Source organism: Aquila chrysaetos, chromosome 7 (genome assembly GCF_900496995.4).
Source record: "Aquila chrysaetos chrysaetos chromosome 7, bAquChr1.4, whole genome shotgun sequence".
In the NCBI taxonomy this organism is placed as follows: Eukaryota; Metazoa; Chordata; class Aves; order Accipitriformes; family Accipitridae; genus Aquila; species Aquila chrysaetos.
Window position 1 is genome coordinate 46,514,309 of NC_044010.1, and position 22,564 is coordinate 46,536,872.

A 22,564-nucleotide genomic window follows, 5' to 3' on the forward strand; every position below is an offset into this window, starting at 1 on the left:
CTGCATCAGCTGGGATGTGATATTCTTTCAGTGCTTCATATCTGTTTTGGTGCAAGATACCACTGAAACTCATTTAAGTTCTTCTGTTTGACTTTGCACTGAAATGGACTTGGAGCACTTATGTGGTCACTGGCAATTTATGAAATTTCTCAGCTGTAACTGAGGACACTAGAGTAAACAGGCCTAGCGTGTACTAGCACATGAGGTAAGAAGACAAAATATTTTGGTAGGTGTGTAAGGGATGCAGGTTCAAGATAGTGAGTTGCTATAGTTCTGTGGAGATAGAGACAGGTGAAAACTTGAAATACTGCATCCTTTTGCTGTGTTAAGTGTTTGGCTAGTGTGCTGATAATGCAAATCAGATAAGAAATTTAAAATAAATATTTAAGCCTAACAGTTCTATCTACATAGGAAGTCTCTCTAGTATTCTGCATATCAAAAGATAAATTTTTTTTTTTTTTTTTTTATGTCCCTTTTCTTTTGGTCAAAAGTAAAGTTAATTGGCAGGAGAGTCTGAGTTGCAGAGCTTTGATTCAAATTTGGTAGTTTGTTTTAAGAAAAGCAGGAGCTATAATGGTACATATCTGTTTCTGAGGAGTCCAAGATGCTGTATGGTTAAAAGTCTCGCTTCTCTTAAAAGAGGAACCATTCAGTGTTCTAGTTTTATTACAATGACTATACTGGTTATATCTGACTTTATAGTTTGCTGTCAAATTTTTTAGCTGATATATCTCAGATGATCTGGGTCCAGCAGGAAATAAATGTAAGAACAAGTAAACAACTGGCTGAAGCTTGACCTAATGCAAAAGCTTAAGTGAACATTACTGAAAGAGGTGAAGTTATTTTTAAAGCCTTTTATTTGCTGCCTTTCTCGCTCTTGTGCTGTCTACTGTTGCCTTCTGTAGCTCTGTGTCAATAGAGATTGAGTAAATGAACTGAGCAAATTAATTTTTGAGCTCTTACAATCATGATGCATGCTTTACTAGTTAAATCTAACCAGAAACTACAGCTAGTCCAGCAAGTAGCTTCCCATTTTGTATATATGTGAAGAGCATATCATGTGTGCCGTGTTCTTTGTTATGTTCTGTTACGTGGATTCAATTTAGCTGTTAAAACACTTAATACAACTGTATTACCATCACACTCTACTAGTTTAAGCATAATTATTAAACATACAAAAATATTAGGTTCCAAAAATTTGTGAAAAGTTGTTCTCGTAATACTTTGTAAATTGCAGGAAAACTCATGTATTTTTCTTTTTGGTAATCTGCAAGGACTGAAGATTACTTTTTTCAGTACAGGCAGGAGTGGAACCTATTCAGGCTCAAACAAGTGGGATGAAAAAGTAAACTCTCTCTCCAATGGAGGTGGTTGGGTAATATTATTACACCTCTTGTATGCTTTGGTAAAACTTTAAACAAAACCCCACTTCTAAATAAGAAGAATTAAAGTGTAAAGCAGTATATTAAAATATGCTGATCTGGATGATGAAGAACTAAATGCCAGTAGCTGTCATCCTCTTACTAAAAATATGTAACAAAGCTAAGTAAGACTGTAGTCAGTGGGTAGTCGAAAGGTAGTGTAAGAAATGCTTGCAAAGAAAAGTCAGTAGTTAAAAATGAGTTTTTCATTTATTTTTCTTTAGTAGAATTTAAATAAAACATCTGTTTGCAGTCAGAAGAGATGAAAATTATGACCTTTGTCTTCTCAATCAGTGTTTTAATAGAAGAGTTTGTAAGCAAAGTGTGATCTTAGAAAAGGCTTTAAGATACGTTAGAAAAATAATTTGAAGCATGTGGACAATATAGTCTCTTCAGCAAAATACTGAACTTGATCAGCCAATTATATGTAGTAATAATGTTGAGATTCTATATTGTACATGAACGTATACTGTGCAGTTTGACTCTATATAAAAATTTGACTCATTTGCAACATGACTCTCTAAAACACTGGTCAGCCTGGGGAGGGCGGGCAGGGAGGTGTTGAGGTAAGGACAGGGAGATCACTTACCAGTTAGTCATGGGCAAAACAGCCCCCTGTCACTCAGGCAATAATACTAAAACCGGAGTAATCTGGGGTAATCTCGTTTTTTGTGTCACCATCCATGAAAATAACGAAAGATAAGAATGTTAAAATGAAGTAATTCAGAAAAAAAAAAAAAAGCGTAATTAAACTGATAAATGTTTAGATTTTAAAACATTTGGGAGAGGCTTTTGCTGATTTTTAGTTTCACCTCGATTTTTAATATTATAGCATTGTACTAGTGAGAACTCTTAGTTTCAAAAACTTTGCATTTTGTCAGGTTGAAGCACTGTTTCAGGACTGCTCCAAATTTATTTTGGATATTGCTGTTTGGGTGCTCAGTAACAGTTTCCAATTAAAAGAATAGGCATGTGTTAACATGACAATGAACATATTTCTGTGATTGTTTTGATAGGTTTGTTTTCCTTTTGCTGGTGTAACCTTTACATTTCCATTTTCTGTGTGTGTATTTTTGTCAGTTTTTTGACATAAATTCTTGGCTCTGTGGTACAGGTTGTAAGACATAGCTAGAATTTCTTAAATATTACAGAAATGTTTGGGTTCACAAGTATTCATAGACCACTGAGTTTGGGATTTCTCATTTTTTACAGACTGATACTTAATTTTAGCTGGAACAGCCACTTGTATAGCTTATCAGTAGTAAAACAGTGACAATTTAATGTTTTTGCAGTTTTGAAAGATGAGGTATACAGTCAAGTTATTCTTTCACATTGCTTACACATTCTTGAATGTGTAATTATTGCCTGTTTATACGGAAATCAAACTGAGGAGGCTTTCTTTACAGCCATAGCAATGCAATTGTTTGAAACCATAATATTACATAATTTGGTATAACACCATGTTCCTTGTTATGAAGTAAGTCGTAGTTTCTGTTAAAGCCAGCCGATAACCTGGCGATATGATGAGACAGTGTCCACTCTGTAATGGAGTGAAGGAAACAACCTGGGTTACAAATACTGAACTCAGAGTTTAAGGTGGTCCATAATTCTTACATTCCTTCTAAAGTATTCTACTAAATATACTTAAACATACATACACATGTATTTAGTTCTATTGTACAATCAAATAACTTGATTCTTGAACAATAAGTTTCCCAAGCAAACCATTTATGTCTGTAAAATTTGAATCCAGTTATTACCTTCTTAATGCCCAGATTTTCCTTTGTAAAAGGCAGAATTCCTTTTTTTTTCTTTCTAATGTAGTGAAATTGGAAGTTCATTATCTTCCAAAGCGCTGTGCTGTGCTGCAACTTGGATGAATTTTGCTAGAAACTTAAAGTGAAGTGCATGCATCTTACCTGTGTAAGAATGGACTTGGTGGTCCTTGCATAAGAAATTACAGCATCCTTCTAAACAGTGCAAAGCTTTTAGTCTGAGATGTTAACTGTTGGATATCAAATCCATATAAAGAAGGCAAGCCATGGATTATTTTTTTCCCCCAAGATGTCATCAGGTGTTGAGGAAAGGTTACAGCAAAACTCTTTCACTGATGTCTTCTAATGGATTTTCTGAGTGGCTTATTTCGCACTTAGTGTCTTAGGTGCGGCATGCTTTCTGGATCTTGGTCAGAAAATTGAGTAATTTGAGAGTGTAAGCAACATTAGAAGTCAAGCTGCTTACTTGTTACATGAAGAGAAAACAGATGGTAGCCCTGAAAAGCCTGTAAACTAGCAGATGGAAACTGCCACACCCCCTGATTAATAGAATATTGCTTCTTTGGCTATACAAACATATTTATTATGAAAAGAAGTATATTATTCAGCTTCTGAAAACTCCAAAAAGTAGCTCTCTATTCCTAAACTGTTGACCTTCATCAAATGAGGGCTTTTCATTCCTTTTGTGTACTCCATCTTTGTTTTTTCCAGATAATTGAAGGCAATCTGTACTACAGAGCCTTGCTTGTCTAGCAGCATAAAGACTTAATTTGCATTATTACACTTCTCGGACTGACAGTATAGAAAGATTGTCAGTCCACCTAATGGAGTCCACTTAGATGAAATGCTTCAACTTTTTCTGGTTATGTGTAAAAGTGAGCATCCCACTGTGGTGTGTACATTTTAATCAATCAAACCTATGGATTCCCTCATGTTCTATACTGCTTTGAGGGTTCCTCCAGCATCTTTCCGTTCTCCTGCTATCTGTGGAGGCTGTGAGCCCCATTCTCTTGAATGTCTGGATAGCAAGTCTGATGACATTTTCTCTTCATTTTTGTAAATTCAGAGCATCCAATTTAAAAGAAGAGGAGGGGAAGATGGGAGATGAACTCACTTTATATTTCTGTACTGGAGGAGGAAATGCATTGTGCAAGTGGAGTTCTGCAATTGACAGAACAGTCACTGACGGGCATAGCAAATCTCTTTTGTTTTGGAGGCAGTTGTGTTTCATGATAAACATGTATAATACAAATCTTTATCAAGGACTTCGAGGTAAGGGGAGCAATTTGCTGGAGCAATTTGTCCTTGTTATCACAGACTTCCCTGTTGGGGATTGCTGCCCTCTAACCTGTCTCCTTCTCATAGGAAGGAATATTTAAAAGGGCAAGCTCTTTTCTTAGAGATTCTCAAAATGAATTATGTAGCATATATCTTAATGTTTCTGGTTGGCTGGTAGTGCTCTTTGGGAACCATGCAGGCTTTATTCTCCCAGAATACAAGAAATTTCTTCCACCTGCTGCAGACCCATGCCAGTTATAGGAGAACTATTGTTGTGAAGTAACCCCGCTGACCCCTGAACATTGTGCTTTGTACTTCACTGGGAGGTCACATAAAAGGTTTGGGAGAGCAGTAGTCAGTAATTGTACAAATGTTGCAGTTGAAATGCCTTATTCCTGTCACCCTTAGCAGATACAGCTTATCTGCAGCAGAATACACTCATACCCTTACAGCAAAAAGAGAAGAAAATGCTTATTTACCCACAGTATCTTTTCATCTTTAAAGAACATTGTAGTTAGTGTAGGTCTTACCACTTACTCTCCATTTCTGCTTTTAGCTCTCCTTGCTACCATAGAATTTAATTTAGTGATCTGGAGACTCCTACTCACTCTGCTTTTATGCATTCATACGTGTTCTTGACAAGGTAAGGCAGAGAGTTTGAATGGTCTCCCATTTATTTAAATTTGTTTTAAGTCTTCAAAGTGTAAACAACTATATTGCTGTTAAACTGCAATTCTCGAGATATTTCAGTTTTGAGGGGGAAGTAGCTGGAGGTTTAAAACAATTCAAGAGAGGAAAGCTTCAAGTAATTTTTGTACTTGAAGTAATTTTATGAAATACTTGAAATCCTTGTGTTGCAGTAACCTCCTTGCGTTCAAGAAGCTTTGCTTATCCTGAAACAAATACCAAATCTCTTTTCATGCTGTGTTACTGCTGTTGTAGTAGAGGCTGTTTCTTCCAAGAAGGCTATAACACTGTAAGACTGTAAAAAGTACATTGTAATTAAGGACTCAAGGTGTAGTAGTAGTTACTGAATCCCTGTGTAATCTATAATAATAATTGTGTATATTCAGTACATAGCATTTGAAAGAACCGTCCCTGCGGATGTGACATAAATAAAGACCCAGAGGAGTACAAGAGAACACAAAAAAGGCACATTTTTGCTTGAGGGGTCCTGATAAAGCCAGGGTCTTTATTTCATCTCTGCATTTGGGCAAGAGGGTCTTTGCTCATGCTGGGGAGCCATATAGTCCAGGTTTTAAAAGCAAAGTTAGAAACCGATACTGTAGACAGCCAGGATGTGGTAATAGAGATAGAAGCAACATATTCTGTCACTTAAAATAAATAAATTACTGGCTTTGCCTTCTGAAGAGGAATAAAAATCTAAAAAAATTGCAGTAATCCAGATATTTGTTAGAACCCAATCAAAGGGGGTAGTTTGGAGGGTTTGTTTGTTTTAATGTCTTGTGCAGGAAGAAGTACGGTATTTTGCTATAGGTTTCCTTTGGTACAGAGACACTAAATGGAATCACCTGGATCTGTTTATAGCTGAGAACTTGTATATGCCTTTATTTATTTATTGCTTGAAGAAAAACAGTCTTGCTCTGTATTTTAATGGAGCATGCACTGTGTCATTCAGTGATTTTAATAAATATCAAAAAAGCTGAAGATACTGTCAATATTCAGAAAATAACTTCCACACTAAATCTAGAGAGACATCAAATTAAAAACTTCATCTCTAGCTGTTCAAAGTAATTAGACAGAGTTCTAATTCTTAGAAACATTTGAAGGGTTTTTTTAAACATTGAAAGAAAGCTTAGGTATTTTTATTACTTTAAGAAATTTTTCACTCTCTACAGAGTAGTATAATATTGGTGCATATGTCAGACATTCAAGCTGGGCGATCCAATTGAAATAATTTCTGCAGTCTGTCTTGGCCTAACCTCTATAACATCTGTGTAGCATTTTCTATGTGCAGGATTTCAAAGGGCTATGCGCAATGTCAGTTTGGTCCTCTAACAACTCTAGTAAATAAAAATAGTCATTAAGCATACGCATACTGCATTCTCTACATTGAAGTCTAAAAAGTAGTGATACATGATATGGTAAAATATTTTGTAAAATTAAGTAAAAATTCATGAAAATACAATTATCACATGTAGGACTTAAAATAGTTGCTATTCTGCTTAACTAGTGAAGTGTTGCATAGTAGCATGATTTGTGAAATAGATGTTGATCTTTTTTGTTCTTTTCTGGGAACCAGGAATAAATAACATCTGCAACAGCATGTTGCTATCAGGCAATCTGCTTAAGTTTCCTGTGCTGATCTCTACAGCATCAGCGGCATGAGTACCACTGCTGCCCAGTTTTTCTTTACCACCGGGGGGGGGGGGGGGGGGGCGGAATCAATGTCTTTTTTTTTTTTTTTTTTTTTTTTTTTTTCCTTTGGAGGCATTCCCCCCCCCTCCTTTCTCTCTCCCCACCCCCCAACTGTGTCTGACTTGCCTGACAGGAAATTTTCTAATTGCCGGAACAGCTGGTCACAGCAAAAACGCCAGGGTTGGTCTTCCCTGCTAGACTTATGATCGCTCAGTCAGAAAATCTAAACATCATGGTTTCTTAGTCATGTTTAAGTTTCTGGCTCTACGTGTTCGTTCTATTCGGGTGAGCTTAGTTTCTTATTTAAGAGAACCAGGGGGAAAAGGGGAAATTTTATTTTAATTAAACTTCTAATTTCAAAGCAATTTTAGTCTTTCACTGCTTTGGGAAGAGTGCTGTTTGTATACAAAGCCTTTTGTATTTTCTTTTAAAATAAAAAAAAAAAAAGAGTTTGTGGTAGGCTCATATTTTGTAGAAGTTTCTAAGGTACCTGTTGATAATTTAGCTTTATTGGGAAATTTACCTGTATGTAAATACTGTAAAACTTACTTTTTTTTTTTTTTTCCTCCAGAAATGTATAAGCTTAGCTGTATGTTAAGTTTTCTCACTGAGAGTCTAGTTTTATTAAAAATGTTTGTATGTTTAAAATTAATAGTGGTTATTTTAAGAGTTACATTTTCATATAGTACTTTAAACTGTAAAATATGGTTATGTGTGGAGTGACAGTTAAAATAACTCAGGCTTATTAATATCTTAAATTTACTTCTGAAAACAATATTAAGAGTAGTGATGCTCCTGCTTGTGTTACAGTTAATGTTACAGTTATTTCAACTTTTAAATGATAATTTAGTAATAGCAGACATTTAATTGGTGTAATTTGTCTTGTTGTTGAGCATATATTTAAACATAAAAGGGTTTTTTTAAGTTGAGAAAAATTTCTAGTGGAGAACTGTATTATCCCAAGCACTGTTTCCAAACTATTTAACAATATATGTAAACATGCAATATGACAGAGCACTTTGTTGTTGAAACTCAAATCACTTTTCATGTTTCTCTTGCTGTTAAGTCTGCAAATAGTTTTCAGTGAAAAAAAAACACAAAACAATAACGTTCTTGTGTACTGTCTTAACATCTTAAGTAAAGCAGGTCTAGTAATTTGTAAATAAAAGGGATAGTAATTTAACACCTACTAGTCTATGTACTTGTTTAAACTTTGCAATATGTGTTAGAAAATGAAATTGAATTTGTTTCCCATAACTGAAACACTAAAACAAGACATTCACGTAAAACAGTAGAACTTAGGCTGGATTATATACAGCGTTTTTTAATGTAAGCCTTGTAAAATAAACATCTATCAACTCATAGTCCTGAATTACAGTTCTTTTCCACAGGCAACATGAAAGGTATTTCTTAGAAGTCTCTGATTAAAAAAATGGCATTTTATCTACTTATGGCAGCTTGATTATATTGTCTTTAACATTGTTGATTTTAAAATGCTAGGCAGTGCAGGCCAAACTAAGGGGTTTCAGCCCATATAAATTTTAGAGTATACTTAAGATATTATCTCAATAAAATAGGAATCATAGCTTTCATAGATTAGTGCTGAATGTGCTCGTGGATTTTTTTTTTAATAGTTGATTATTTTTTTTTAACTTTGAATTATTTTTTTAATTGCAGTGCTCTGAAATGTTAGTGCTTACAAAGTAGGAACAAAACTCATATCAAAATTACTGGGAAATGAAAGTTCCACCCAATGAGTATTTTTTTCCAATGCTGACATGCACAGTCTAGTTCATGAGATAATTTTGTGTTGTTTGATCAAAAGAGAACTGCATTACAAAACTGCTCTTGGTGACCAACATTGAGCTTTTAAAATGCTTACAGGAATTCCTCAGCTTTACCTGCTAAACAACCAAGTGCTCACAGTTTCTTTGGGAAGGAAGGAGTAGAGTCCTACTTCTGTCCTGACCTTTGTATTTTTGTAATGAGGAGGGAAAGCATCTTCATAATTACCCTCCCAGCCTGACCAGCCAAGTTGATGCAAGGGGCCTCATCTATCCTTTGACTTCTTGCTCTGGGACATGACTCATTCTTCAAACTCCTGTCTTGCTTCATCTATAACACCAAAAGAATGGGAGGAGTTTAGTCTCAGTAACTAGGTCTGCAGTCTTCTTTATGTGAGTTGGCTACCTGGAACAGGTGTGGACGTAGACATCCTTCTAGATCTCAGAACTGTTGTAGAAGAAAGCCAGGAATGGAAAAGAGTAGAAAGTATAGACAGTAAGGAACAAATACAGTGATTTTTCTTTATTATGTCTATGCATTGTTTTTCTCTTGAAGACTTAACAATTTAAGACTAAATTAAAAAACCCTGAAACTAAACATTTGCAAATAGAGTTTGCTTTTAGGAAATCTTATTTTCTGTCAGGTAAAACAATAGATGCCATCTGCAACAAGTAATTTGATGTCAGCTGAAAGTGTAAGTTTTTCCATCTTTTAAAAAGAAGCAAAGACATAAATTGTGGAAAGCTACATTTCTGACTTTAAATGTCCATGTTAACTAGAACATACTTCTGCTCTATTCTTGCTTTCCTTTGGTACTAGCGTAAACCAGACAACATACGCAGAATATTCTTAAGTCAGCTTGACTTAATTTTATGCATGGCAGTGCTTTGTTTTTTGTTGTATTAGAATAATTGCTACTTCAAAAGCAGCATTTTTAATCAGCTTTTTAGAACAATTGTTTGTGTATGAGCATTTAAGTAATCATTAGTTCTATTAAGTGACTCAAATTGAATGTTAGTCACAAATATAAGGAATGTTTTTTGTTCCATGGTTTAGATCACTAACATTGCTTACTGAAGTAATGGGAGATTGTGAAATGTTTGTTGGACATTGAATTTACCTTTTTTTTTAAAGGCAGCTTTGAATTTAAAGGTAGGCGTATAATGAGTATAGAATGTATGAATGTATATAGAATGTGTCTGAGATATTTAAAAACACCTAGACTGGTGCACTCCTCACATTTTTAACTCCCATTTTTATCTTAATAAAGATTTCCATAAGCCGTCATACAAAACGTAAAAGTAATTGGTTTTCAGTTTGTTGGCTCTTTTTTACTTCAAAAAGCATAGCTCTTATGGGTTTTATTTGTTCAGGTAATACTGAAAATTCATCCTACACTCATAACAAGTTGGGAAAGTAAAAATGCATCTAGGAGACTTCCTGACTCAAGGGAGGGGAGGAAAAGGAAATTATGTATATGAGCTGGGGAACTGTGCCAACATTGAGTCATCCTTTTAAAATCACTTGATATCCAATAAGCTTACTGTCCTTACAGGACATAACTGCTTTATGTAACTTCAGCACCAAGGTTTAATATCATAGTCAATACCTCAGAAGTGGTTTCATCTGATTATAGGAATCAACATTATTCTGCCTGTGACAGAAAAATGTTTTGCCAAATACAGCAATGACCAGCTGAGCTCTGATAAATACAATGAAAGTTAACAAAGTAGTAAAAGGAAACCTGCAACCGTGGTTGGAGCAGTGTTAAGTAACTTGCTGGGGAATCCATTTTTCTGTTTTCAGCCTTATCTTCACTTGTACTGAATGTGCATGTGCCTTAAGAACATGCATGTGTCTAGAGGAAGCAAAACATTCCTGAAAAAGATATTGAGGGGGGTGAAAACAAAGCTGCTACTTCCGTAACAAAAATGGAAAAATCTATGTAGCTGCATACCTAATACTAACAAATGAGAACTGATAAAAACAGTATTTTTGCTGCTGCTCAACTTTCAAGTGGAAAAGAAGATGGCAATTAGCTCTTTATTCATTGGATTTGCTTTTTTGAAAATTGTATGGTCAATAGAATAAACTGATACAGCAGTGAGTTTGTTGGATAACTTAAAATTCATTAAGTGCAGCTGAACAGTGTTAAGGGGAAGTACAGTATGAAATGTCCTTTGCACTGATAGAAATTACTATTACCTGTCTTATAGGAAAAGGATTGCACTTTAATACTGTTGAAATATTTGTATCTTTATTTCAGAAACTTAATGCTAAAATTTATTTTAGGGCTATTGTCTTATCTTGAAAGATGGCTAATGTTCGAGGGGGGTATTCACCAATACTGACAATATAGAGCTGACTTGGTTGTTGTGATTAAAACTAGCAGAAAGATTTATATTTTTTCTCTCATTCTGGTTCCTGACTGTATGGAAGTTGAAATTCCAGAATTGTGAACTTTCCTAATGGTGATTCTGGCTGTTTCTCACGTGTAAATTATCACTATACAAAACAAATATATGAAACAGATTCTAATCCATTTTAAAATGTTATTTTAAATGGAAAGTATTCACAAAACAGTTCCTGGAAGAATTTCTGCTGGGATCCCACCAACATTTCTTAATATATTAATAGTGTCCGTTCAGAAGGAGTGTTAAAAATACTAATATTGGCACAGTTAAATGCGAAATTGTGTATTAGGCACAAAGAATCTTGCACAAGTTGGGGGAGTGACTTGACTTTGGCAGGCAGCGACTCTGAAAGGACTAGCAATACCACTGAACACTCAGCTGAACACAGCCTCACGGTCGGTGCCTTAGCAATTGCCGTCTCTGCAGGTCGAGGCAGGAAGGGGCTATTGCTCTATAGGCAGCATAAAATCAGTCCATTGTTGCTGTGTCTAGCAGGGATGCAAGGGCTTCCAAAATAACATTAAAAATCAAGTATTAAAAATAAAAAATGATTCAGAGAAGACCTTACAAGACCAGGAGCTGGAAGGTGGCTTTACAGTGAAAAATCTGAACCAACCCTTACTTATCTTAAGGGGCAAATTAAGTCCTAACTAAGTCTGTAAGTAACTATAGAAGATGCTTCTGATTGTACCTTCTTAACTCTGTTAAGAGCAGTACAGAATTAACAGATAAAGGTGAAACCTGGGTAATGTTGGAACCAGGAGTATCAGCATTTGAGTTAATTTCTCCAGTAGTTACTTAACCTGGCTTAGGTATTAGAACAGATTTTAATTATTCATTGAGATTAAAATTTGTTAATCTGTTTACCTAATGTTTACCTTAAGTCAAAGTCTTAACCCCCCTTTTACAGTTTTTGGTCAGCATGTCAGCAATGTTTGCTGTCCAGGAAGAATTTTTTTTCTGAATACAGGACCTGTCTAAGGATTTGTTGTGTATCCCAGATTTCCCTCCTGCTGGGTTTTGATGAACTCGAGTATGTATAGCCATGTCTGTCCTGGCCATCTGTGCCTCCTATTAGAAAAGTACAGTTTATTTAAAAGCCCTACTGAGAGGCAAGTTGCTTCTCAATTCCAAAAGCAAACATACTATGGTATTTTTTTTTTGTCCAGCAATCATGTCGTAAAATTCAGAGGTTTTATTTAAAATGAGTGTGAGGGTTAATATTTTATCCTTGTTCCTTTTTTATGTCAGTTATTTCATAACTTCCATCTCTGTGAGATGCAGAAGGGTTTGGTATGTGGCCTTTTACTTTCTCTCACCATGAAAGCTTTTATTCAGATGTTACAGGTTTGGTGTTATATTTCTTGATACATTTCATATAGCCAGCAAGTGTGCAGAGGGAAAGTTCTTTGATCAGAGCTTAGTCATCTGCCAGCTGAAATTCACTGCACTGAGGAGATTTTCACCTACATCTAGGTCGTATTCATTTCATGGGAAAGTGAACATGCAACCTTGTTTTGCAGTCACTTCTGTCTCTTTTATTAATGGAATACGGATGTTGTGTGTTATCTTTAATATCCCCTTCCTGATGCAAAGGACTCGAGATAGGATACAGTTATTCATCACATATCTCACACAATAAGAACCTCTGGGGTTTTCTAAATCCATATTTGAACTTTTTTATAAAGAGAATTTTCTCAGAAATCTTTCAGAGTTAGTTAGAAGCTGCCAGGTGAAATTTGGGTATGGTGAAGGAGCCATTTATTTTGTTTAGCCTTTAACTGCTTTTATTCTCTTTTTTGTCATCAAATAAGAACACCCATTTTCTACTATAACAGGCATCAGACCCATCAAAAATGTAATGTCAAGCCTTTTGAAGTGTTTTAGCATGTTAAAAATAAATGGAATGTTCTTTCAAAAAGCCTTAATCTATAGGTACTCGTAGCATATACTGCACATACTTATCTTTGCTCTTGATGTTATAAAAATTAAACTGCCAGTTATACTGTGCATAGTTGACCACGAATATATTTTTGAAGTACCACACTGTTATAATCCAATGAAACCTCCTTGCCTCCAATCTTGTTGTGCACACATATCTTTGTTAGAGATCTTACTTTTGGATATCTTGCTTTTGGTTAACATTCTGTATTTCATCTGATTTCAGTTTAATTTCATTGAAGCTGACAACAGAGACGATGCAGTCAGTCTTTCTGTTCAGGATGGGGCTAGTTTACTTCGAGCCACATTCCATTTGACCTGAATGCTTTGGATGTCTTAAGCTGTAAATGTTTCCCTGGTTTTTTTTTTTTTTCCTTACCTTTCCAGTTTTATGTCACTTCATGACTTTACACTCATTAAATGTCACCTATGTGCAGGAACAATTTAAATATACCATTCCTTTATTATTATTATTGCTGTAAAACTACATTTTTTAAGATAGCTGCTGCTTTTTCCCTTTAGTGTAATCTATTCATAATTTTAACTTACACTTTCAGTATATTGAAGAGTGTGTGCTCAGATCTTTGTCACTCATTGTGAAGCTGACGAACTAATTTCTCTTTTAATACCTGTTATCTAAAATATGCTGTCATAAAGAGTTAAGTGTTTAAAATATTTCTCTTCAAATTCACATAATTTTGAGTACCCAGAAAAGGAGGAATCTGTCTGCTGGGGACATCTTTCCTAAGTAAGCATTCCATTCGTGACATACCAGCTTATTCTTTGATGTTCTGTTTAAGTTAATTCACACCTAATTCTTGCACGTCTTTGAGAGTAGGGTAACTTTCTTGTTGAATTCCCTGTTTGTGTCCCAGTGTTTCAGAATTTTTTTGTCAAGCACTTGTCATTGTGCATGTTCACACTGGGCTTATGCATTTATTCAGGAACCTGAAACTGAGAATGTTAGGTGCAACAGGACCCCTATGGTGTTTGGATGTGCTAATGTTCCTTACTGGATAGCCTTCCTCTTCCTGTTACGAGTAAGAGCATAAATCTGATCCTGTGCCGTCTATTTAGATGATTCAGAGCTTTTTCCGTGTGGATTATTTTGTCGGTGTCAGAGCGTACGTTTGAAATTGGTTTTTTAATTATTTTAATCTTTAGTTGGTTGTTTCTCTGTCCTTTTTATATAAAATTTGTAGACTTAGAATGCTTCTATTTTTTGAGGTGCTATTTAAATTCTAATGAGTGTTTATTGTATTTTTTAAATTTATCAGATTTAGGTTGTGTCATAAGAATATATCTCATATGGCACTCGCAATACTTAGTTGTTGTAAGTGCATGTATGGCAACCCTCTCTTAAAGTGTCCACAGGTGGTTTAAGCTCAGACTCCAGAATTCTCTCACGGACCCCTTTTACTTGTTTTTCCCTTCATACCACTGTCACTTTATCTTCAGGAGTTGGAAGTTAAAGGTAGAAGGGTATGTATTCTTTTTGCTGCTGTATTCATGATTAGAAAATAAAATCAATCTGTAAAAAGATTTGAATTATTAGGAGTAATAAAAGAAGTGGAAATTACAAACCTGTGAGAACAATAGGAATGGTATTGTGGATGATACTGGCAGCTCTCCTAGCAGTTCAGAGCCCAGTTTACTAGCTCTACACCAGCTTTTCAGTTGTCCCTGGAACATATCGCTCAGGAAAAGATGTGCAGGTAAACTCATCTGTGTAAGGCAAGGAGTGTGTTATGCCATCTAGCTCTGCACGGGCCACTTCTTTAAACTCGGAACCATTTTCAGATCTCCTACTGGAAATTCAGAAATCTGAAGGATAAATTACAGAAGATTCTATGTATAGATAAACTCACATTTTTCTCTTGCTTTTCTGGGCTTTTTTGTTACTGCTGAGAAATACTTACCTAGTAAGACTCTTCTGCTTCTACTTCCCTTAGGGTATGAAGTCCAGTTTCCTTTTAATACATTATCTAATAGTTGTTCCTGTAATAAGATCTCAAATGGATACAAGTATACAAGTATTTTATGTTACAGCAGAGTTAATTTAGCCTTGAATTAAAAAGCGAACATAAAAGAAATTCACATAAAGTCAATTACTAGGACAAAAGTGAGTATTTAGTGATCGTTAAGTACCTAAAATATGGAATTTTTCCAGCAACATGATTAGGCTATTATTTTTATAGCCTCATAATGGTTAAATAGGTTTTTCACTGCTTCCCTAGAAGGTGTGTATCTTTTTTTTTTTTTTTTTTTCTCCTGACAAGCATGTTTCCTATTCTAATTTGTAGCTGATTCCTAAAGAGAAAAATTAGTCATCCATGGTGCTTTTAGCTTTTCTCTTTTAGACTTGTTTTGTCTGTGGAATATAGTCCATTTAGTGTTCTTTCCTATGTATGTATGCATTCCTGTGCATAGACAAGTATTGTGAGGTACGTTACTAAGAGCTTACTTACACTGAGATACTTACTGACCAGAATAGTTCTGACTTGCAAACTATATCAGTACAGGAAGTTATTCTGAAATAGTGGTGTTTAAATTCATACCCAAACTTGTTTGTCACTCACTTCCCTTCTAGGCCAGTGTTGATTTCACACTATTATACTGTTAAGGAAATGTTAAGGAAACTCAGAGTAATGTTACCTTCTGTTTGTTTCCTTGTCGTCTATATTTAGCTTCAGGATAACGGAAGCCAGTAGCAACCACTTTAAGTTGACTAACACAGTATTTTTTTTTTTTTTTTTTTTTTTTTTTTTTTCAAACGTGACTTTCTGTGACAGTTTTACTTTCTAGCGTGAAGAAGGCCTTAGAGAGCCGTGTGGCTAGAAAAAGAAATTTATGTCTTGGGACTCTTATTTAGCCATTGCTGCAGTATAAGGCTTGAGAAAAGGGAGCTTTCCAAGCTTATAAATAATAGAAATAAAATACAGGCAGTAGGGTGTAGTTATAACTGGGAAAAAGATTGCACCATTGCATCGGCCAGATCGCTGGTGAGTGAGTGTCGATAGTGGTGTGAAAGTTGTCAGGGAGTGGAAGGAAGGGGAGGAGGACCTGAGTCTTTCAGCACCCTATACATCATCTCATTTAATTTGAATTCATCACATGGGACAAATGTTTTTTCCAAATATTGAGGAATCATCAGAGGCGGAGCTTAAGACAAATTCAGTACCAGACTGAACGGCTGGCTTCTCTTCCAGCTTTTACTGTAAGATGACATCTATCAGCTAATGTAATTAGTGCAGTTGGCTGAGAGAGATCTCTTTTTACAGTGTGAAAGGCTTGTATTTTAATTCAGGTAGATAGTGGGTACAGTGAGGGTTCATTACTTCTGTATATAATTTGCATTTCTATAAAAGGCTTCGCTTTTGTATTTTTAACTGCATTTGCAAAATACTGTTTAGGTTAAAATAACAAACATTCAGCAATTATGTCAGAAAAGGAAACTGCAAATTTGTGGGTAACTATTCATCATAAACCTTGCTCCCAAGCATGTGTTACGAACAAGCTACTAAAGTACAATAACATCTGAGTTCCATTTTGTTGGAATACAGAGTTGTACTAGGTCTGCTGTACAAGGACTGAAGAGTATCTGAACCCTGAGAAACTGTGAAGACTGGGAATATCCACTTAGTATCAGGAATGTGAAGTGGTGGTTTGGGTTTTTTTTTAGAGGGTGCCCAAAATAACCACTGGAAAGTTGGTAGCATAATAACTGCATTGCATTCAAAAATAATTTTTGTTTGTGTATAGAGAACAAGTTAATATCTTTTCTGTTTCATTTCTTGTTTTTATTACTTTTTGTGCTGCTTTTAAAGCAATGTGTCCACCTGATCGCTTTTTGTCCCTGAATCTGAGTAGATAACAGAAAGATTTGAGGAAGTTCTGTTTCACAGATTTTTTACTTTCCCAAGATTGCTGGGGAGCTAATAGATAAAACAGCTAAGCAGAAATGGATCAAAGTATCCAAAGTAATGTGTACTTGGTGATCTGTTCTACTGTGCTATTGCTCTCCTGGGATTCTCTAAGATTGCAGTGGATGGTTTAAGTAGTATGTAATCCAACAGATCATATACTAATTTAAAAGATGAAAATACAGATGTCCACCAGCAAATAATTCCTTTGACAAGTAGAAGGAATCAATATTTCTTTCAAACTCCGTAAAGATTCAGCCTTGAGTCAATGATGGTAGCATTTTCTCCTGAAAGGAAGAAGGAGTTTAGGTTTATTAGGAGTAGTACACAGCATACATGCATGCAAAATTTTGGCTGTCTTACACTGGAAACTGACACCTATCCTTGTTGGTCATCTTAGTTTTAGAACATCCATGACAAATCCAAGTTCTGTACAATAAAATATCTTTTTTCACTTTCTGATTTTAAAAGTAGCCAGGAAGTTCTATGCATTATTCCAAAGTGTACGTTGGAAATTTTTTATATATGTGCACACTCTCACACATACATGCTCAGGATTTGTTACATGCAGTTTGTTTCCAACTTTGGTTGGAATCTTTTAAAAAAAGAATCTTTTGAAAGAGAGATGTTGATCTGGGAGAAGCATGTGTTGGAGCATGCTGACGTGTATGGTCAGTTACTGTGCACTTATACACGGTCCTGAGATGACCAGATACAAAAGGATACTTTCAGCAATAATTCATGCACATAAATTTTGCAGAATGCTTGAAAAATATATAAATCAGTGCTTTGGAAGCACAGCTTTAGAACACTGCCTCTGCTCCCCCATCACTAGAACTAAGTAGCGCACATTTTGGTGCATATAGATAAAGGGAGGGTCTGGAGCAAGGAAGGCATACCCTTGGTGGAAAAGGGTCGGGTTAGAGAATACTTGAGCAAACTAGGCGTACACAAGTCCGTGGGCCCTGATAGGATGCACATGAGTGCTGAGGGACCTGGCAGATGCCGTTGCGAGGCCACTCTTGATCCAACGATCAAGGTGCTTGAAGACTGAAGGAAAGCAAATGTCACGCCTACCTTCAAAAAGGGCAAGAAGGAGGACCCAGGGAACTAGAGGATGGTCAGCCACACCTTGATCCCTGGGAAGGTGATGGAACAACCAATCCTGGAAACCATTTCCATGTACGCAAAGGACAAAAAGGTAACTGGGGTTAGTCAGCAAGGATTCACAAAGGTGAAATCATGTTTGACCAACCTGCAGGGAGGGTGCAAAGAGGACGGAGCCAGGCTCTCTTCAGTGATGCCCCATGGCAGGACCAGAAGCAATGGGCACAAACTGAAACACAGGAGGTTCCCTCTGAACGTCAGCAAACACTCTTTCACTGTGAGGGTGACTGAGTCCTGGCACAGGCTACCATGGGAAGTTATGGAGTCGCCATCCTTGGAGATATCCAGAAGCTGCCTGGACATGGTTCTGGGCAACCAGCTGTAGGTGGCTTTGCTTGAGCAGGGGGGTTGGACAAGATGACCTCCAGAGGTGCCTTCCAACATCACCCACTCTGTGATTCTGTGAAATAGATCTGAGACTTCCTCATTACGTAGAGGAAAAGTATTCTCAGATTTATTTTATTCACTATAGCCCATAGAAGGAATAGAAGGAGAACGCACAAAAAGTTGAAATTGTAGTTAGTAGATTTGTGTTATGTAAGTTAACTTACAGTCAGTGCTGCTTAGGTTGGATTGTGTGTAATGCCTAGATAGTTCTTCAGATGACATTGATAAGAATGCAGTTTTTTACCTACTTTTGAACAGTTGCTGATAAGTTCTGAAGTGGCAGGATGTTGCTTTTCCAGGGAATTTTCAAATTCGGTGCAGAAAATACTGAATTAAGTGCAGAGCACAAAAAGACTAGAAGATCCACTGCCCTTTAGAGCTTTCTGGTGACTGATTTCTCACAGAAGGGGAAATGCTGAAGACTGGCAGCTTTTATGGAATAGACTCTCCTCAAGAAGAGAGGCAATGAGATTCTCTTCCTTACCAGAATTTTCTCAGTGGCAGGTGGAGAGTTTATTGCTGCTGAAGTGGGGGTGGAGGCTGTGCTGCTTTGTGGGGAAATGTCATGAGTTTTACACTGTCTTATAAAGGTGAGCATTAGCATCACTGCAGCATAGTGGTCCTCATTCAAGTGTTAAAGAGGAGGGCTTTCCTAAGAGATCTGGTCCATTTGATGCACTCTAGGTGTGCTTTAAGAGGACTAAATTCTTAAGAAGATTGGTTTCCACTAATGGGTTGTGAATCTGGAATGGAGAATATGAACCAAACAATATGGGCCTAAGCACAAAAGCTTGAGAATCACTGACTTGTTTTGTCAGCTCTGTTACTGTCTGGATTCTGATACATCCCTAAAAGTTTAAGCCACATCATTACTAAACTAATACTACCTTTTGTAACAGATACAATTTTTGTGTGTGTGTCTTAATTATGCAAATAGCATTGCTCAGTGTTTTTTATCTACATCTGGGAGCATGTAGTTGGTTGGATTCAGTAGCACTGGGATTTTTCAACATATTGTGAATTTATAAACATTTTAGGAAGATGCACCACTAACGCAAATTTATTCCACTCTTTTCCTCTGTCAGGAAGAAGGAAATATCAAAGAAATTGCAATAACTCACCATGTAAAGGAAGGACATGAGAAAGCAGACCCTTCACAGTTTGAACTTCTGAAAGTACTAGGACAAGGATCCTTTGGAAAGGTTGGTGACTGAACTCTTGGGGAGCCAATCATTCAGGAATATAGCACTGAATATTAGGGCTGAAATGTTTAGGACAGCCACAGTCTTGCATTAAGGCAATGTTGCAAGTGAAAACTGCTTTCTAAATTAGTGCTAACTAGCCGCTGTAATTGTAGCAGATCTTTTTAAAGCAGTAAATTCTTTTCTAGTTTGTATGATATGCAGATCTCAAAGTTCCATAGAAGAATTGACTTGATATGAAATAATCGGGTATTCACTGTTAAAATGGAATGTCATTTTTCTATAATTACTCTTCTTTTGTGTTTGAGGGGGTGAGGGTTGAAAGGTTTTTTTGATAAGTATTCCTAGTTGCTAACTTGCTAATGGTAGGTCATCACCAGTACAGAAGCTACAGGCAGAATTTCTTTTTGTAGCAGATTGTAATTGTAAAGAACACATTTTAGGCAATAATGGCTACTGAAGTAAACATGATATACCCTAGTCATGTTCAAGCTAGGTATTATCTGTCATCATTTGGTTAAGGCATAGCGTACCTTGATATTTATTTGAAGACCTGTTAAAGAGTCAATGTTTCTAGCATTTAGTGAGTTCTGTCCACACTGAGATCTCACTAGGTGTGCATGATACTTTTAGTTGTCCAAATACAAGTTGGAAGCAAAACATTAACTTCATGTGGCAAGACAGATCGTAGAGACAGGATGGAATATGTAATGTAAGACAACAGAGCCTTTGCATTCATTTTCTGCCCTAACTACAATTCTGAATGTGATGTTAAGCTCTAGCATATAATGCCAAATCCGTCTTGGATATGGGGGAAAATGAGAATAATCAGTCCAATTCTGTCTTGGTGGTAGGAAGTTACTGTTATTCACATTATTGGAGTAGCAGTTCCAGTTAAGCTTGGAAATCTAGCTGTTTAGAAACTATAAAATTTTGTACTCAAACTAGTAAGAATTCAGTGAGAAACCTGATTCCAAAGATGGTTTCCTATGTTGTTTGATTTCATACAGAATCATAACCAAGTTTTTATTTGGAAATCTTCAGATCAGGAGAAGTAAATCATTCAGGGGCAAGGAAATGTAAGCTAATAAAGTATAATTTCAACAATTCCTTTTATTTTATTGATATTATTAAATTCAATGCTATAACTGCTATAAGTTTTGAAAAAGAAAAAATAATTAGCTGTCTAGCTGACTCAAAGTATTGCAAAAATGCCAATCTTGTCCTCATTTGGTTTAGCCTTTATGCAAAAAGGATTAATATTACAAAACCCATAATCCCTTTTTTCTAATAACTTGGGAAGATGTCACTACTTCCCATTCGGTTTAAAAAGACATTTCTGCATGCTTTTCAGGGTCTGATGTTTTTCAAGGTGCTGATGTTCTGGTAAACTCTGGATAATGCAAAGGGATGTTAACTCACTGAAATCAATTAAGTTAAACCAAATTTAATTTGGCAGACTGTTTGTCTTGACTGAACCTTTTAGGTTATGAAATGAAGGAATAGTAGGAAAAAATGCAAGGAAATTTTTGTTTGGCTTTGCAGAATCTAAAACTGTCAAGTTGAGTTTCATTGAAATAATACTGACTACTTGAATTTCATAGCAAAGTATATTGATCTGAATTGCCTTTATTTGCTTTTAAGAATTGTTTTTAATTTTCAATGCAGGTCTTCCTTGTCAAAAAAATCTCAGGATCAGATGCTAGACAGCTTTATGCAATGAAGGTATTAAAAAAGGCCACCTTGAAAGGTAAGGACTGTTTAAAGGTAGGGGCGGGAAGAGAGAAATCAGGGACATAATACCAACACTAAATCTTTATGCACATGCTGTTCTACAGATGGTGTCTTAGAACTTTTTTCTATCAAACAGCAAATAGCAGAATACACTGCCTTGTATTGTAAACCCAGAAGGGTTAAGTAAACAGCAGTACTATATTAATAGTTACAGGGGAAAGTAGGTTCCTTTCCGCACAAAGTTCGTTAGGTGATGGTTGTTTAATAGAGTAGTTGAGTTACACCTGCCACTTGACTTGCTCCTGAGCTGTTATCTGAAACTTAATATCCTTCCTTTTTTTCATTTGCTGTGTATCACCAAGGATACAGTTAATGCCTTTTGCTCAGTTTATATTTACATCATGATATTTACAAGTGCATTATATCAGCTGTTTTATTCTAAAAGTTCTAAGAACTTAACCAGAATGTGTATTTGTTGCTTTATGCCATTGTTTAACACTTCTGTCTATTTCTAGTTTTTCTAACACATGACTGCACTGAAATTGCAATGATAATTTTGGGATAGTTTCAACAGCTTCACCTATGTTGTTGATTATTATATAGATTTGAAATTTTGACATACAGTTTCATCTGAAAATATTCATAGAATGATGGAGGGCACAAAACGTCGCATTGAATTGTGAACTTCTGCTAAAATGTTGAACCTGAAATTTTCTGCTTAAGATCTAGTGCTGAATATCTACATCACCAATCTCATTGTATATCGCTTTCACTTAAAACTATTACAGAGGGTGTGTTTTTGAACAGTTTCCTATATTTTGATTCCTCTGTGTTTTCTGGCACGTGTTATTCTCATTATTTACTTCCTATTTTTCTGAAATTGATTTCCACTCATTTAAGGTACTTTGATATCCTCAATAGCCTTTCATTCTCCAGCCTGTTAATAGCTCAGGACTGGAGTCAAAGGTCATTCAGCAGTTGCTTTTTTAAGACATTTGAGGGCTTCTCTCCATCACCTTTTGATTGTGGTTTAACCTTACGTGTAAAAATTACAGTCCAAGCTGTGGACCTAGTTTTGCCTACAGATGGCAGAGACTGATAAATACTGAAATTGGAAGCTTGACTTCTGGTTGGAAAAGGAGACTCTCTGAGGCACTA

General features: G+C 35.9%; 1 protein-coding gene across 8 annotated transcripts in view; it reads left to right on the plus strand.

The window, feature by feature from the left end:
* RPS6KA3 (ribosomal protein S6 kinase A3) overlaps window positions 1-22,564 on the plus strand; it is a 78,104-nt gene that overhangs the window by 16,237 nt on the left and 39,303 nt on the right. For 7 of the 8 annotated variants that reach the window (XR_005932794.1, XR_005932793.1, XR_005932795.1 and 4 more), the window contains 2 exons: window positions 19,556-19,672; window positions 21,341-21,422. Coding sequence is in view for 4 of the 8 variants with exons in the window: in XM_041124770.1 (XP_040980704.1) it covers window positions 19,556-19,672; window positions 21,341-21,422 (199 nt within the window). In the remaining 4 variants the exon portion in view is untranslated. Of the gene's footprint in view, window positions 1-6,997; window positions 7,139-19,555; window positions 19,673-21,340; window positions 21,423-22,564 lie in introns of those variants that run through there. The other variant, XM_041124771.1, reaches the window with a different exon arrangement.